Source organism: Pteropus vampyrus, unplaced genomic scaffold (genome assembly GCF_000151845.1).
Source record: "Pteropus vampyrus isolate Shadow unplaced genomic scaffold, Pvam_2.0 Scaffold1, whole genome shotgun sequence".
In the NCBI taxonomy this organism is placed as follows: domain Eukaryota; kingdom Metazoa; phylum Chordata; class Mammalia; order Chiroptera; family Pteropodidae; genus Pteropus; species Pteropus vampyrus.
Window position 1 is genome coordinate 11,393,342 of NW_011888782.1, and position 19,111 is coordinate 11,412,452.

General features: G+C 39.0%; 1 protein-coding gene across 2 annotated transcripts in view; it reads left to right on the plus strand.

Annotated features, from left to right (window-relative positions):
* RARB (retinoic acid receptor beta) overlaps positions 1-19,111 on the plus strand; it is a 166,374-nt gene that overhangs the window by 66,284 nt on the left and 80,979 nt on the right. For both annotated transcript variants that reach the window (XM_011358287.2, XM_011358352.2), the window contains exon 3: positions 2,312-2,453. In XM_011358287.2, the coding sequence (XP_011356589.1) occupies positions 2,312-2,453 (142 nt within the window). The remainder of the gene's footprint in view (positions 1-2,311; positions 2,454-19,111) is intronic.

Below are 19,111 nucleotides of genomic sequence, written 5' to 3' on the forward strand. Positions count from 1 at the left end.
GACTGGCTAATTAGTGACATATAAAGTTCTTTAATTCTGTCTTCTTCTTTCATCTGAGAATCATGAGGTTGTTTTTCTATCCTCAGTGGTCACTCACTAAGAATTTGCTGAACTGGATATTCAGTTTTTACTAAATAGAGGTCACCTTCGTCCATACCTCACTCGCTTCACACCTGCGGAAAAGACCGGAACTTCCATTGTGTCAATGTTTTTTGGCAGGAGAGCAATGAAGTTTTTGTAAATTGAGTTTGTACATCTGGCAGCCAAAAGTGTCCTGTAGGTATTTTTTTGCAGGAAAAGATGTGTTTTGAGGTGACCACTCTGCACAGATTCTGTTAGGGTTTCAAAGTATTTGTAGCCTGTTATTTTAGATTCTGAGCATATTTGTAGCTCCAGAGGTACAAAAATAAACTGTGTTTTCTTGGAAAATGTGTGTGTCTGGGATGTGACAGGAGTTGCAACCTTAAACAAGACTTCCAGGCATTTACAGTCGAACCATGCCAGTAAAAATATGTTTATTTAGACATTAAAATCCTAGGGTGCCGATGTAAATATCCTAAAGAATGGGTGTTGTATGAGCTTTCTTTGCTAATGTGCTTTAGCTTTGAATGTTTTTAGTTTGACTCCTGGAGTGTTAATGAACTAGAGGGTAAGTTGAACTCAGATGGTGAGAGTCTTATTTGCTGTTCAGCACATTTGGTGGTGTGTTTCTTCCATTCAGGAGAGATTGTTTCTGATGTAGGTAAAAGTCACATCTCACTTGAGAGTGTAAAATTTCTTGCTTTTAATACTCATAGCAACATAGAGGTTTTGTTGGGCAATAGAAGAGAGAAAAGGCAGCAGGCATACCTTTCACGCCCTCTTTATTCATATTATTTAATAAGCATCACTAAATTATCTGTCGTCTGCAAAGCTGTATGGTAGCAATGGGGAGGACAAAGAGAAGGTCGGGACCCTGTGCTCATGGAGCTGAAAGCCTTCTTTATTTCATCAGGGTTTCATAAAAATTAGGATAAATTGCCTCTTTTGTCAAAATATAATTTTCAAAGAGTTAAAAAAATTACTCATTAAATGTTCAGTAAGCGCACACTGAAGACTTATTTAACTCATTAATGAGGGAACTAGTAGAGTGAAAAACTGGGTCAAAAGAGGATATGAAAAAATATCTAGGTAAGTAGGTAGGTAGGTAGATAGGATGGATGGATGGATGGATGGATGGATGGATGGATGGATGGATGGATGGATGGAGTGAAAAGAAAGAAGGATGCTGGATTAAGGTTTCAAGTTAGATACAAAACTGGTCAATGTCCTACAAGGCAATATTAAACAACAATTTGGGGGATTATATTTCAACCAAGCAGAAATCCTTTGCCCTTGTACTAGACAAATATTATTTGTAGTTTACTGGTCTTCTACGATACTTAAAGAGTCTGGGTCTAATCAGGAGTAAATGCTGTAAGTCAAACAAAGTTATATTTCTCAAGAGCGTTAGATGACTAAGTAGGTAAGCTGGTCCATCAGTGCTGCCGTACAGCACTGCCCAATAGAACTTTTCTCAGTGATGAAAATATTCTGTACGTGGGCTATGCAGTGTGGTAGCCACTGGCCACATGTGGCTATCGAGCATTTGAAATGCAACTCGTGCAAATGAGGAAATGAAATTTCGATTTTATTTCATTTTGATTTAAATAGTCACGTGCGATTGGTGGTTATTATATTGGACAGTGCAGTTCCTACATGCCATTATCTGTGCGCAGTCATTTTTCTACCTTGTTTTCTGGATATTTTTTTCCTAAACACTTTGTAAATTAAATCATACTTTAAATATCGTAACAGGAGCTAAATATGGAAAAGAACTCAGAGAAGACTCCTTTGAAAAGACTTAATTTTTCCATGTATCGAATAATTTCTTTTGCAAATGTGGCGCCTCTTATATTAAGTTCCTTGACAGTGGACTTACCCGAAATCTTTCTGGCCAGCAAGGGAGCCACTTATAAAGCGAAGCCTGTTTGGAAGGAACCCAACTCTGCATTATGTTTTCCAAGTGAATCGCCTTGGTCTTAATTTTCTTTTAGCAAGATAATAACGGTCACGTCTAGTTTTGATTAAAAGGGGCTTTCTGGTTTGCAAAAAAAAGGGAAAGTGACTATTAATATTTCACAAAGAGTTTAAGGCTTAAATAAGTTAACTTTTCTTCTGCCATCACTTCATTACTCAAAATGAGCAAACAATGCATTGATAAGTTGGGCTTTGATTTCTCATGAAGCTCAGTAGTTTTACTTAGTTTTCTCATCTTCTTGCTTGCTTGCAGGGGTTTTTCCGCAGAAGTATTCAGAAGAACATGATTTACACTTGTCACAGAGATAAGAACTGTGTTATTAATAAAGTCACCAGGAATCGATGCCAGTACTGTCGACTCCAGAAGTGCTTTGAAGTGGGAATGTCCAAAGAATGTAAGTGGAGTCTCAAAAATTTTTTTTTCCTTTTTGCCTTATCTATAAACACGATTTGCTCAGCTTCCAAAATCAAGTCGTGGGGGATGTCAGCATGTGGAATTCAGATGTGACATTAATGATATATTGCCAAGGGTAGGTGTAAACAGAGATGACATGAAAATAGAACAACTGTGGGGATTTTCAGATAAAACTTGAGTGGCAGTTGCTAAAAAGACAGGAGTTGGGTGTCGTGGATGGCAGATTTGTATTCCGGAGCAGTTACTAACTCACTGTGTATTTCAGAGCCACTAGTAACTTGAGCATACCAGAGACTCCATTTCTTCATCTTGATAATGGGAATAACGAGTTTTGCGTGTACTGGTGAGAATACGATGAAATGAGAGGCATTGGATATAGACAGTAGTGATAATTTTTTAGAGGGGAATAGGAATAAAGTGTTTGTTGCAGAAGAAACATTTAGAAATTTGGTATGTTGACATTCTTCCAAACACTTTAAAAGTTAGTGGTTCATGAACATCTGATATGGGGATTTGAAATAATACAGGCAAGTATATACACCACAAAAATTTTCATTCTTACATTCTCTCTTTGGTGCTCTCAGATGTAGAGAATAAGAAAGTGACTGGCAAATGGCTTGGTTCAGGCAGGCCTAAGGAAGATGTAGGCATGTGTGCCAGGTGAAGCACTTAGGAGATTGCTGCTTCTCCATTCATCCCACCACCTGGGGATGTGATGAAGACAAACTGTGAGGGGGGCACTGGGCTGGCAGTCACGAGGAGACTCTGGAGATGCCTGAGGCATGGCCACTGCCCTCTGAGAGTGTGATACAGAAAACCAAAACACTTTAGCTAAACGTAGTCCTGCAGTGGAGTTTGAAGACTTGTTACAGGTTAAGGGCTCTTGGATTTTGGAACTGGGAAATGTGGCTGACTAAGGAGGGAAAGCCCCATAGCCAAGAGCATTGCTCTGAGGTTGCTCAGTAGTCACACTGGTTCTCTGCTGGCAGCTACTATTCGAGATGCTTCTTGGTGGCCTGCCCAGCATCCTAACTGTATCCAAGTTTCATTTGCTTCTCTACCACTCAGATTTCCATACTTTGGGGAAACTTCAGTGTTGGGATCAAGCCAATTAGCATGTCCTATGTCTAGCCATAGTCATTTGTGCATGGTGTAAACATGTAACCCAGTCCGGTCCAATGAGAATGAATTCAAGACTCATGCTTATGATCCATAAAAGAAAAAAATGATAAATTAGACTTCATCAAAATTAAATGTGTGCTCACCAAATGACACTGTAAAATTAATGAAAACAAAAGTCATAGATTAGGAGAAAATATTTACAAATTACACATCCGATAAAGGACTTATATCTAGAATATATAAAAACTCTGAAAACTCAATTATAAGATAGCAAATAACTCAATTAAAAAAAATAGCCAGTCCCCTTCAAAAATGCCAAGATTATGCAAGACAAAGATAGACCAAGGAACTGTTCCAGATTAAAAGATAAATGACAACTAAATGCAATGTATAGTCCAGATTGAATCCTAAATCAGAGGGGAAATTGCTATAAAGGACATCATTGTGACAATTCGTGAAATTTGAATATAGACTGTAGATTAGAATACAGCATTGTATAAGCTTTAAATTTCCAGACTTTGATCATTGGGCTGTTGTTATATAAGAGAATGTTCTTGTTCTCGATGTCTGCAACTAACTCTCTATGGTTCAAAAGATGTTTGTGTGGAATGAGAGAGAGAAAGAGAGGGAAAGAAAATGTGGCAAGATATTAAGAATTGTGAATCAGGAAGAAGGGTATAGAGGAATTCTTCGTACTGTTCTTGCAACTGTTCAGCAAATTTGAAGTATTATCAAAAGAAAATTACTAAAACAAAACAGAGCAAGACTCATGCTTAGAATATTGGGACAGAAATACCCTTCCTTCCAAAGCACATGAGTAAGGAAGCAAGTAGCCACAAGTACCCCTGGTAGCTATCCTTTACCCCTAAGGGAAGTTAGCTGTAGGACAGAACAAGTACTGTGTATAGAGGAGTGGAAAGATAGAAATTACACCCTGAATGGCATCTTTGAATTGCTAAACCTACCCACTCGGAAACCTCTGCCTTCAGATTATTTTATTTTTGCTGAGAAGTACCTGGGTTTGGGGTCTTATTCATATTTAGAGTCCCGATGAACAAGAATGAACTGGGTCATCGAATAGGAAAGCATCCTGCACGTGCCATCGTTTCCGGGAGGGTCTTTTTCTTACTCTGTGCGGTTCTATTTGTAGATGATGGGTCAATTGACTACATTTCAGCCAGGTCCCGTTGATCCCTCCAAACTTTAGAGCTATTGAATTACTTAAAATCAATAAATGTGAAGATATGAAGCTAATATTCACTTAGCTCAGGCTCCAAATTGTACCATTAAAGAGAAAAGCATGATATTGACCTGAAATAGCCAGATTATTTACATGTATAAGTGGGACTCACAGGATGATCACCTAATGCTGACATTCTGTTGACATGGATGTTACAGTGTAGTTCCGTGGGAGAATTTTAGTTCAGGCTGAAATTATAAATGAGTAAGCCAGATGTGAACTCAGGGAAAATCAGTACTTTTACATTTATTTTGTGTGGGCTGGAGACCCATTTCCTGCTTACATTACTTAAAACCCATATCCTGCTGCTCTGTAAAAACTGGCAGCTTTGTTGGCAATTAAAAAAAATAATGTTTACACCCACAGGAAAACTCCAGTTTCAACCCTCAAGGAACTTATCACCTTAATTAGATTTAAAAATATAGAAATGAGAAGAAAATGGGATCATTATGCCCATGTAGACAAAAATAAATATATTTTTCCTTAGAAGGAAATTGGAGAGAAAGAAATAAACACTTGGAGTATAGGGACTGAGGGTACAATAGAATATTTTTAAAGTCGAAACAGAAGGAAACAGGAACATAGGAGAATCAGTAACCATTTAGATCACGGTATACGCAACTGAAAGGAACCCAAGAATAATAGAGACTCATAGAATGTTAGAACTGAAAAAGAATCTTAGAGGTTGATTTTCACTCACCTCTCTCATTTGACATACAAGTATATTAGGACCCAGAAAGACGAAACGCGTTTCCCAGCAATCTCTGACTGGTTAACGAAAGACCAAGATTACAATTCACGCCTGCTACCGCTCCCTCTGTGCTTTCTCTGCAATGCCAAGATTAGCAAGATTGGCATTTAATTCTAGCCACAGGTCAGGTCAATTCATTCGTATGTGTCTGAACTCTTTGGATGCGAGCGACAGAAACCTAGCTAAAACTGGCATAAGCTAACCAGTCGGCACATGTAACTGAACAGTTCACAGTAACACAGCTGGGTGCAAGTGCTCATGTTCGTTTTCAGGACGTTATTCCTCTTTGTCTCTCACAGCTGTTTTTTGCTATGTTGTTTTTGTTTCCGGGAAGATTTTTCCCGTGACTAAAAAAGATGGCTATGAGCAGCTTCAGTCTGATAGTCTACCCAACAAAAAGAGAGTCAAATCTTGATCATTCCATCAGCGCCTAGGGACCAGTTGTAATTGGCCTAATTTAGGTCACGTGCCCTTCTATGAATACATTCCTTTGGGGGTCGGAGGTGAGGTAGAATACTGTGATTGGCTAGGTCCAAATCATTTGCCAGTCTCCGGGGGTTGGGATTGAGGTCTACCTCGCCCAAACCACATGAGCCGGGAGTGTGGCAGAAAGTGTTATTCAAAAAGACAAGAGGCAAAATCTACCTTACGTTCACCATGATGGTCACACGGTGCTATTGCCAGTACATTCTTCTTCTTAGTCTTTATGCTAGAGGGGGTAAGGGGAAGAAAGGGGACAAAAAGGGAGGAAAGAAGGAAATGACAAGGGAAGGAGGGAGAAAGAGAGAGAATGAGCTAGCGAGTCTTAAGGATTATTATGGTCATTGCTAACAGAGTATTTCCTGTGTGCCAGGCACTGGGTTAACCTCTTTAAATACTTTATCCCATTTGATCTTCCCAACAGTCCTATGAGATAGGTTACTTACAGTCTTTCTCTTCCCCCTTTGTTGGGCAGATGAGGCACAGAGAAGTTAATTAGCTTGCTCAAGGCAACACAGTAATGGGTAATAGTGGACATTTAGACTCAAATAGTAAGATACACTGCATGCTATAAAAAAAAAAAAAAAACTAATGCTTTTACAACTCTGAGTTCCCTTTCCAGCTCTGTTTTATTACCACTGGTTAATAAAACAATAATTATCCTCCTTACTTTATATTAGAGATATACCCCCTAGAAAATCATGTGCAAATTTAATTTTTATAGATCAAATTTGGTTTTAAATGTATAAGGAGATTACTAGTAAAAGAAATCCTTTGGTGTGGGCCATCAGAAAAGCATGAATATTTCTTCATTTTTTTGTTCTGTAATGCTGATTGGTATACTTTATGTTTTCCAAGGGCTTTGTACAGCTAAAGGAGCCTTTTTTACAGAGAAATAGCTATTTGTCAGAGCATGGAATTTGAAAGCGGTAACAGCAAGTGCAAAAAATCGATTTTCAGCAGCATTCTAAAAGTGGTACAAAAATTTATGAAGAACTTGGGAAGGAGGCAAAGGAAGCAAAATGACTCAAAGTTGAGGGATGAGCTCTTGCTCGTGGAGAAGGAGGCTTGTAACTATGTCAGCAAAGGCCACGTATGTGGCTAAGCCCTAAAATAAAAACAAGAAATAAAAAAAGAGAAGCAGTAAATAAAGACATAAAATTTGGGATTGTGAAAGAGATGTTTGGACAAGCTTATGATGCAGATAAACAGCTAATTGTCCAGATGCAACAGGAGAAAGTTTAAGATGATGCTGCTCAGAGACTGTAGGAGCATAGAAAACCTGACCAAAAGCATTTGAGTCAGTTACAGAACTTCAAATGAGTAGTTCAGACCTTTAAGCCAGGGATCAGCGAAATGTTTAAAAAGGGCCTGATAGAAAATATTTTTGGTTTTGTGGGCCATACGATGATCTCTTTCAATCACTCAATTCTGCCATAGCACAAAAGCAACCATAGAAAATACATAACAAACAGGTGTGGTTGCGTTCCAATAAAATTTTATTTACAAAAACAGGTGAAGGGCTGGGTTTGACCAAAAGGGCCATAACTTTACTACTTCTGTTTTAAGTGGCTCACCCAGGGGGCAGTTATGCCACTTATGGCTGCTCTGTGACCTCCTCTCCAGCTCCTACTCTCATTTGTTGATCTCCTACCAATAGACACCCCAGCTTCGAGCCATACTGAATCGTGCTGACCCTGAGCCTCATATTTCTGCAGAGGCTGTTCTCTGGAATTCAGCTTCCACCTCCTTCTCCTGAAATCGAGCCCCAGGAGCCTACTGAAACGTCACTTCCTCTTCGAAGCCTTCATTCAACCCCACCCCACACTCCATTTTTCCCCCGTATCCCTGTAATGCTTTGAATGCACTTCCATGAACAGTGTATAGTATGATTCTCCACACGCCAGTGAGGCTCCCTGGCTTGTTTATAAAGTCTTAAAAGGCAAGCCTCAATCAAGTCTTCCTCACTTTGCAGTCCCAGTTAGCACAGTGCTTTGCTCAGTGAAATTAGATTGACCAAGTGGTTAAATGTGGCTATTTTAAAGGGCAACGAAATCTGGCATCTCCTTAGCTTTACTTTCTGAAAGGCTGTCAGACACAAAACAATTTTGGGTGTGCATCTATTCAACTCTCAGTCATTTGCTTCTCTGATCCGGGCTCAAAACAAGTTATTCGACTTTTCTAGGTTTGTGTTTTCTACCAGGATAAGAGGAACATTAGTATTGACTAATAGCCCTGGCATGATGTGAGAATCGATGCTCTTAATCCTGTTTAGACAACAGTGTTTCTACAGTCTGCTTCCTCTTGCCAATTCCTTCTCCTAGAAGACATTAGATCCTCCAGTGTGTTTGCTATCGAAAATGGTCGAGCTAAGCAGGTATCTTGTGTAACTGTGCATGACAAGAGCCCAGTTAAGGTGGAGAGGCTAAAATGGACAAGTGGTAGGGTTTGGAGCTCACTTTTGCCAAATCTTCGCTATCAAATCGCTCACTGACAAAAGGAAGAGATCCAGGGGTAGGATAGAATTGAGGACAGGAGACCAAAAAAATGAAAAAATAAAAAAAAAGGAGGGATAAGAATTGAGTGAGAATCAAAACTCGTGTGCAGTGACAAAGGGCAAGTAGTGGACCCTGGCTGCTTCTAACGTTTGCCCAGGTTCCCATGGTCCTCTGTCTTTCTAGATGGGGTGTCTGTAGCACCCTTTGTCTGTAACAAAGATACTATGGGAAGTATTGTGGCTGCCACTCCCATTCTATTTCTTTTTCTTTTTTCTGAAAACCACTGGCCATTAATTCACAAAGGAACCACTTCAGATTGCTCTTTGAGCTTGTGTTTATATGGTCCATGCCTTTGAGTGGTGGGTAATACATTTATTTTGTTTGAGAATGCTGTTTAGCATTTATTTAGCAGCATTTTTTTTTCCATGGCAGTTTCATAAGTATATTTGTAGAATAGAGCAATTGAATAATCTCTGCATTTAAGAGTCCCTAAGCACTCATTGACACCTTCTCATTTGGGGTGTATTGAGCTTAAAAACAACTTTTTATAAAGTCTCTAAATTCCGATTTATATTTTACACACGGATGTCTCCATAGGTCGATTGGGTGGAATAAATGTACTTTGTGTGGACACTTAGATACTTGTTTGAGAGGCTTCTGTTATTCTGTGTTCCTCTCATTTCCCCTTTAATGTTAAACTTACATTAAAACAAACCTTTTGGATTAAAGGCACTTAACCTCAGTTAAAATCACTTTTGTTGGTGCACAAATTATATTGATGTGCTCATCGGTTCTACGGCTAGATTTTACTAGCTTAATAATGAGGAAATTCATATTGTAGGTTGCCCTGTGTACTTGGGAAATTACATAAAAATCATCATCAGGGCACTTAATGTCTTTCTAATTTTAGTTTATTTCTTCATTTGTTCCCAAGTTACATCCTAACCTGTTACTACATTTGCAAGGTTCACCGTGATCATTTTGTTCTGCTCACCAGAGATACAGCATTAACCCTCAACCTTCTCCTTTAACCCGCCACAGCAATCCCCAAAGAGTCCCCCCAAATGTAAATGAAAGGCTAGAAACTTCATATTTTTATATCTAAAAATGTCATCAGAGCTGGAAACTGAAAATCTGCTGCCCCTTTCCACTTGCCAAATGTTGATGTTTTCCTGCATCTGCCTGAGATTTAAAAAAAAAAAAAATTCCGTTTGGGCACCAGCAGTCCAGTGATGTCGGTGCCACTGTGGGACTTGAAGCCCATTAACACTCAGGCTCCAAAGGAAGTATTAAAATTCCTTCAGCTTTACTAACACATTCCTCTTTGCAGCCTGGCTCCTGAAGGGCGACACTCAGCACATTCTCACCTTAGAAAAAGGAGAAATTTCCATTACACAACAAGACAGAACAGAGGAAGGGATAAAGGGCTTTGGAGTTAGCCTGAGCTGAGTTCAAATGCCGCCCTACCTTCTAGCTGTCCCATCTTGGGCAAGATGTATAATTTTGCTTTAAGTGGGACGCGCTTACCTACAACATGAGGATTATCACAGCAACTTCGCTGGATTGTTTTGTGCATTGGTCCTCCTAAGGATAATGCATTTAGGACTGTGCTTGGCACACAGAAGGTGCTAAATAAATGATAGCTGTTATCTCGGGTTCTTCCTTTAGTGGTAACACAGTATCTGTTCTGTGCTCCTGTTGCTGCTGCCAGAGCTGTTTGTTTGTTTTTTGTTTTTTTTTTTTTAAATAATATCAGCCTTCGTCCCCTTTCAGGAGAAAAGTGACGGGTAGAGGTTCTATTTGTTTTTAGTTGTTTATAACACCACAGTATAGGTGTACAGCTCCAATATTAAGTTACAGCATTAAAAATAAAGCTCGAAGGCATAGTTTCCAAAATATATATTCACCTTTCTCGTTTACCATAAGCTAGGAGGCAGGTCATTTGCCCGGAGATGCTGAAACACGTGTAATCAGAGAATAGGATGGGATCCCTGGTATCGTGCAACCCAATGCCAGGGGGAAAACCGAACTGGGGTGTTAGAAAGGACGCCTGGCTCCCATCCTGCATCATTTAGCTCAAGGCGAGGCCATGGGGATCTCCTGGGCAGTGCTGGACTCATGCCAAATTGCCCAGGAAGCAAAGTCTTCCTTTCTCTCTCTCAGCGTCCTCCTTTCATCACCCATTTGGGAGGAATTCTGGGGAGGACATCAGTGATAATAGGATAGTTGATGGTCACAAAGTGCTCTACCAACAGCAAGTCTCCTAAGACTTCGGGTCATCCCATGTGGCAGATAAGACAGGAATAGTACTGTGGTCCTCGGTGTCCTGAAATTCAGAGAGGCTAAGAGACTTGCCTAAGGGCCCACTGCTGGCTTAAACCTAGGGGTCCTACCTAATTCCAGTTTCCCGTGTATGCACAACAGAGTTCTTATGTGATTTTAGTGCTGCAAAGTTTTCAGTATCTTCATCCACCTTTGCTCCCAAATTGCATATCTCATCATATATATACATGCTTTGATCTAATATAGGTACCAGTTTTACTACATTATTTTCCCAAATGTAAACTCTGCATACAGTGGTATGAAACATAATTTTAGGAAGTAATGAATTTAACATGGAACAATATCAAATTATATAGTGATAGTTATTTCCTTTTCAATGTTCATTTAGTCTTTTTATTACCAATGAGGAAAATCTCAGTTTAATGCCAGAATAGTCTTAATTAATGCCTCCCGAACCTTTCCTAATCTCCTCTTTTTATAGAGAGAGGACAGGCAACCATACCTAGTCAAGACTAAATTGTATTTATTGCAGAGCTGTGCAAATTCTTTAAATGGCCAGATAGTACATATTTCAGGCCTTGCAGGCTGTTTGGTATTTGTTACCTGACTCTATCATTGCAGCATAAAACTTGATGACCGAGAATGGCTTTATTCCAATAAAACTTTATTTACAAAACAGGCAATTGACCTGGAAACCCTGTTTATTTTTCACTCTTACCTCCTCTTTATGAAAAATAAAATTACTTTTCCCTTTATAGTAATATAAAATTCCCTAAATTTAATTTAAGCAAAAAAAAATTAATTTAAACAGAAATCATAAGAGCATAATGGCCTATGAGTATGTGAAAAATTTTGCTGGTAGTACTGGAAGGAAAGTTTGAGAAAATCTGTTTTTATATATTAGCTGGTCAAGTGTTGTTGCATCTTAACTGGAATAGAGCAGAGTCTGGGGGATCCTCAGCCCCCTCACAGCCCCCTTTAGTGCCTCAGTTGCTGGTCAATATCCCCCTGAGCTGCGTCTGGCTTGCTCACGCCCCTCAGCCCTTCCTCCATCCTGAGCAGTGCACAACTCAAAGGTAGCAGCTGGGTCTTGCTTTTCTTGGATCCTCAGGGTTTAGTCCTGTCCTGGTATAGTGAAGGGTCATTGAACGGGTAGATCTGTCGGCATGGGATTCAAGCATCCAGGCACACTGGTGGCGGAACAAGGGAGACCTCAAGTTGCACTGTTTATTTCCCCGTCTGAAGACGGGCAGGGTAGTGGCTTAAAGCACAGACTTGAGGGCCAGTCTGGATTCAAATCCAGCCCACTCCTTATTTACCTCTGTGTGATCTTGGGCAGGTTATTTAACATCTCTGTGCTCCTGGTCCTTCTCTAATATTACCTATCTCACATGGCTATTAGGAGGAATAAATGAATGAATTTATGGTAGGAATTAAAGACATTTCTTAGCTAAGTGTTAGCTCTCATTACTCTTCCTCCTGCTCTGATAATGACCCAATCTGGCCTCCAAAGAATGGCCTATTTGATCATCGATATGGTCCTTAGTGACTGTGCAGAACAGCAAATGCTCCTTCCAGCCCAGTGGTCCATTTACTCAAAACAAGAGGTACTGTTAAATTTGACATTTGTCCTTGGGGGCTCAGATGTAACACTCACAAAGCAAAGTGTCAGCTCTGAGCCAGATGATCCCATGCTGGGATTCATGGCCTTTCAGAAACAGCTCCAAGTGTATCAGCGTAGGCAGAGCCCTGCACAGCTGGCTCAGCCTGCCCCAACCTGCCCAGGACACTGTTATGGTCCCCAGTATGCCCACACACTAGCTGCCACTGAGCGCTCTGCATGTCTGGTCATGTGACGCGGCCTCAGGGTGTGCGTGCTGTTCTCTCTGCCCATGATGCCCATCCCCTACTCCCTCTTTCTGCTCGTACTTCAGGCCATCCCTCTCCTGAACACGCAAACACACTTCTCTGAGAACAGGGAGCAGGTGCAAATTACTCTCAGCTCTCTACAGTGTGACATGTTAGTGGCACCTCTGTTGGGTGACTTTGAAAGTCAAACTTGATTTTGAGTCCAGGAGCTAGGTAGACATGAGTGTGTTTGGGGAGGGGGTGTTGTAGGGGAGAGAACGAGAACACACACAGATGTTCTTTGCACTGGCTGTGAAGGCAGACACAGTGTCTCATTCTTATTTAGGTCCTCAAATGAAAGCCTAATGCCTTGTGCTTAACAGAAATTTCTAGAATGGATTGGAGGCAAAGAATACTTGAAGGTTAGAGATTCTAAAGCAGGAACTTTCGTCCAATCTTTCTAAGAGTTGGAGATTTGAATTAGATCCCATTGATATAATGAGCCTGTTTTTGCCTTTTCTATTTTGCTTCCTTCCCTAATTTGCACTGTATGAATACTGGCATATTACCCCTTTTACGACATGAAGCCTTGATCTTATTTATTCCATGGTGGGTGTAACCAGATGGAACTTGAAAATGGGTCCTAATAGAGAAGATTTGTTTTCTCTAAAAACTGTACACACCTACACACCATATTTCATCAAATCTATAATTTGTTAAGGCACACTATTATTTTATGTACCGCTGAAAAGAAAACAGCAGCCATTAAACTAAGACACAATGAAGACTGGAAGACAGGTGGCAATTTCGAAAAGGGAAAGAGAGAGAAACCAAATATCAACCCTGTAAGGAAAGGAAGCATCTCACATTCTAGGCTAGAAATATTCTGTTTTCATCTTGAGCTATTTTTCATTCTGCTTTAAATAGACATTGATAAAACCTCAGTGCCTAAAGACAATCCCCAGCACAGAGAGTTGGTTGAATAAATATGCAAGTGCTTCTAAAATAGCTGGCAGGGAGCCCTTTGTTTGGAAACAAACGTCTCCGTGGAAATAGCAACCCGAAATTCTCCTGCAGTCCCTGTGTTCCGGGACGATGAGCATGGCCCTTTAAGTACCTTCTCCCAGTGACAGCAATTCTCTGGAGAGTGGCTACCTAAATTGCTCAATAAATCCATGCATAGAGTATTGTCTGGAATTTGCTGTTCTTGGAGTGGTATTGAGCACTTAAACCCGTCTCCTCTCCCTCTGCCCTCACAAAATATCAACTAACACAGTTAGGTCATTTCTCTTGTTCTTTTCCCTTTAAAGCTGGAAAACAGAACGTTGATCAGTTTATCTGATGAGCTAGATTAATGGAGACAAGCATCATTTTAGTACTGGGACCAAGTAGAGCGAACATTCTATTTTCTCAGAGAGGGAATGTTGTTGTCCCAAATATACACTTAATTGTTCTAACATTTCATTTGACCAACATAAAATACGTCCATGATTTTTTAAGATTTCTGATTGCTTTGTTTTCAAAATGATTTTAAGACTGAAATGTTGTTTTGAGGTTAGAGAATGCAACCTCTCCCATTTTTTTTTTCTTTTTGCATGAGGGAAGGCATTTTATGACATCGCTTCGTCGGACCTATAAACAGCATTTTGATTTAGCAACATTGTTTAAATATTAAAATAGAACTAAGGGATTTTACTGGTATTTCAAAATGGACCCACTTAGAAGGCAGTCGTGATAAGGCCCTTCCGAAGGGAAAGATAAAGGTTGCTTCTAGTAAACTCTGTCAACTCGGATTTAATGAGGACAGGAAGAGAATCAAGTGTAAAATGTAATGCATGAAGGATTCCCACTTTGTGTCCTGAAAGTGTTGAGACAAAGTGCTTGAGCAATTTTAAACCGAGTGGAAACTTGGCTGTGGTGTCCTTGGACTTTGAGCTCTCAGAAATGTGAAAATATGCAGACTCAGAATGTACTCCCCGCCCCCACCAGTGAGTTATTTCAGGCAGAGACATCAGGACTTCCTCCTGCAGGCTCCTGGGGCCGAGTGAACACTGAGAATGACTCCTCACATTCCCCAGGACCCAGAGCCTCATTTTGTTTTCACGAATAGTGCTTTTTGCATGGCTCTCTATTCCCGAATAATAATTATTTCCACCTAATTGAAATGTGGTGCTTTACTCCACCAGAAAGGTTGACATTAGAAGGACTGACAATACCAAATGTTGGCAAGATGTGAAGCAACTGGAACTCTCATGGGCGACTGGTAGAGTATGAATCAAGCCAAAGTTTGGAAAACTGTTTGGCGACACCACCTAAAGCTAACTGTATCAGTGTGACCCAGTTATTCTCCCAGAACATCCTCAAGAGAAGTAGTGCATAGGCCCACCCAAAAGATATATACAGGAATGTTCATAGCAGCTTTATTTGTAATAGCCAAAGGCTGGAAACAACCCATATGTCATCGGCAGTAGAATATGTAAATAAGTTGTGACAAATTCAAATAACAGAATATGCATAGCAGTAAGAAAGGAACTAACTACTGCTAAATGCAACAGCATGGATGAATCTCATAGAGACAATGTTGAATAAAAGAACTCAGAATAAAACAGAACATTCTGTACTGGATATTTCCATTCGTATGGAAATTAAAAGATGTTTAAAGATGAAAAATGAGCGAAAGTAATCTATGTGATAGAGGTGAGCATGGTGGTTACCCCCAAGACTCAGAAGGGGCCCATGAGAGCCTTGTAGGGTGCTGGACTTTCTAAAGATTAATTACGTACATACATAACTATGTATGTTTTACCTCAGTCAAAAAGAAAAAAAAAGATTGAAATGTGGAAACAGTGTTGGAGAGGACTGTGGATGGCCATTCCTTCCTGTGCATAGGGAAATTGTGCTATCACAGATGAGAAGTGTAATATCTTCTCTTAGAAGAATCCTCCTCCCTTTCAACACATTGAAATTTCTTTAGAAGGTGTTTTGACCTCTCTGCTTTTCGCCTTTTCCTCTGATTTGGGACCTTATCACTTGCAGCTTTGAATGTATAAGGAACACCGGAGATGGGATGTTATCCCTGATTCACTCTGAGTTCTCCGAGGATGGTTATGTAATACCTGTAATTGCATCAACCTACCTAACGAGCTTTTCCCTTCAGTGCCATGCCCTGCAAATTAATAGCCCATGGATCAGTTTACAGCATGTTATGTTTTGGGAAACTACTTCAGCTATCAAATAATAAACAGCTTTAAAAAAAGATAATATAAGAATTATTATTTTCAAATGTTAAATTATTAGTAGTGTCAGTAAATTCTCTCAGGTAGTAATGTAATCAAAATAGATTTATGAACCTGTGTAGAATCTAGTTTAATAATTGCTTGACTATCCTTTTCTGCCATAATTAAAAAAAAATGAAAACAAGATGTCTTTTCATTTTGATTCTTTCATTAAAGCCTAAGGAGACTTTAAACTAGTGAATGATCAAGTTGAGACAAGTTTAGAGAAGTTAACAAGAAGATTTGTCTGGTAGATAGACAACCTACATTTTTTACAGCCATCAGAGGAATTTCTCTATGAGACTGTTCATATTTAAAGAAAAAATTCTAGATTTACAGAAACCCCATCTTAATTCTTAAAAACATCCAAAAGATTTTTTTAAAAAAGAATGTTAGGCTAATTGGCTTAAGGGAAAATAGGAGAATATACTTTGGAGTCAGGTGAGCACACAGAGGTATATATGTGCTGGACAAGGGCTCCATCTGGTTCTGGGGTTTGCGGTAAAGCGAAAAGGGGAGGAAGCCCATGGCAAGATTCTTAGTGTCCACAAGATGAAAATAGCCTAATTATTGGGAAGCATCACAGCTTTTTCCAGATACGGATGTTGGGGATGAATGTCTCTCAGGGGTCTTTAAAAAGAGAGAACTGGGAGATGTTAGTTAGGATGTCCTTGACGTTGTTTTTGCTCTTTTTGCTCTTTTCATTGCTCTTCTTCAGGACACCTCTTGATATAGTTAAATTCCATCTGTTTTCAAAAGTGGAGTAAAAAGGGCATAAAAAAGGCAGGGCAATCATTATGACCCTAGAACACAAAAGAAATAACTGTGGACATGACATTGAAGAGAGCCACGATAAAAGTTGTCACCTCAAAACAAGGGTTGCCTCACCTCTTCGTTCCGTTTCAAATTTTATGATTTAACAGCTCTCTCCTTCAAATACTGTCTTTCTGGGTATCTTCTCAGTTTCGATTTGATTTTCCCTTTTAAGGCAAGAATGAACTATATTTTAGAACATTTTTCTCTTTATTAAGATATAATTTACATATCTTAACAGTTCAGACCTTGAATGTACTCTTTAAGAAGTTTTGATAAATGTCTGCATTTTTCTAACCACCTTCCAAGTCAAGATATGAGAAAGAGACTTTCTAAAGGAATATCCTGGGGTTGGAACATTTCGTATCTTGATTTGGGTGGTTCTTAAGGTAAACTGTTCCGATGTCTATCACCAGAGATTAGTTTTGCATATTGAGCTTGATATGTGTGGAATCCTACAGCCTGCACTCTTTTTGTATCTGGTATCTTTCATTTATTACCATGTTTGTAGGATTTTTCCATGTTGGTACATTTGTCAATTTTTTGCTCCTTATTCTGCTTAGTAGTATTCCATTTATAGATATGCTATTTTCACCTTAACGGATGTTTGGGTTGTTTCCAGTTTGGGACTATTGTGAATAAAACTGCCATGAACATCCTTGTACATGCTTTGTGGGAGACACTTATTTCTCTTAAGTATATACTCAAGGGTAGAAGAGTAGAATTACTGGGTCATAAGGACGCATATGTTTAATTTTATAAAAAATGGCCATTTTTCCAAAGTGGTTTGCCTATCATTTCACACTCTATCGGTAGTGTTTGAGAATTTTGGTTGTTCCAAATCCTTGCCAAACGTTGATGTTGCAGTTTTGTTCTGTTTGTTTTTTTTTAATTTTAGACATTCTACTGAGTATGCAGTGATATAGCTCATTGTGGTTTTAGTTTGCATTTTCCTGATGACTAACGACATTGCACTTATTTTTAATTTAACAAAAACTGGATCTGTTGTTAAATTAGAAAATATAAAACAGAAGTATGCACAATTTGATCTCATATCTATAAAAACACAAAGTTTGGAAGATATAGCTCAAAATGTTAAAAGCTCTTGCTATATTCTTTTTTGAGCTTATCTGTATTTTTATTTTATTATTTAACTTAAGTTCACGTTTGTTAGTTGTGTGATAAAGAAGAAAAGCTATTTTTAAAAAAGAAGTTGACTCATAGAAGAAGAAAACTTCTATTTTCCTAATTGTTTAACACTTTAGGCTCAGTAACATTGGTTATTGACAATTCTTTAGGTAGAAATGGTTGAGAGAATAGATGCCAGTACTGTTTTACATTTTTCTTTCCCTAGGGAGGAACAAATCCATTTCTATATATTTAGATATCTTGAAGATAACATCCATATTTACCTCAATTTAATAGACCATAAACCAGGGGTCAGCAAACTTGAGCCAAATCTGGCCTCTTGCCTGTTTTTATCAATAAAATTTTATTGGAACACAGCCACGTACATTCATTTACATATCATCTATGGTTGCTTCCCTGCTATGACAGCAGAATTGAGTAATTGTGACGGAGACCCTTAAAGCCCACAAAACCTAAAATATTTACTGTCTGGCCCATTATGGACGGAGTTTGCCAACCCCTGCCATAATCCAGTCAGTCTCTTTAAATTTTCTATTTTAATTTAAACACTGGTTATGAGAATTAAGTTCCATGCCAAACATATGTGCAGTTTGTAACTGCACCCTTTATTTCTGTCCAGTTCATATGAGCTACTCAGTGGCATGTGTCTTACAATCATGTCTTGATAATTCAATAGGGACCACATCTAATTTTAACTTTGGACTGACAATTGATAAACAAATACTCTCCCTCCACCACCCCTCTATACCTTCCACATTGAGTGCAGGAAAAAATAGGAAGATTTTGTTCTGGATAGAAATGCAGCTAACTATAAAGCCATGTAACTTTTTTTAAACACACACAAATGAGAACTTAAACAGCCAAATGATAACTCTGGTTTAGATACAATAAGTGGTGACTGTGAATAGATGAGCTTGACTTTCTTGTCTAGAAATTGGCTCTGAAAGCAGTTTTAAAAGGAGAGAGACAAAAATGTGAGCAGGTGGCACCAGAGTTCAAATGGGTAGCATTTCAGGATGACTTCTCTTTGTCTAAATGGTCACCTAATATTAAACGCCATGTATTATATATAGTGAAATGCTTTAACTTTTATATCAGCTCATGACAAATTATTACTGATGCCTTCACTGATGCCTTTTATAATATACCAAAGAAGAAATTAAAACAAATATACTTCAA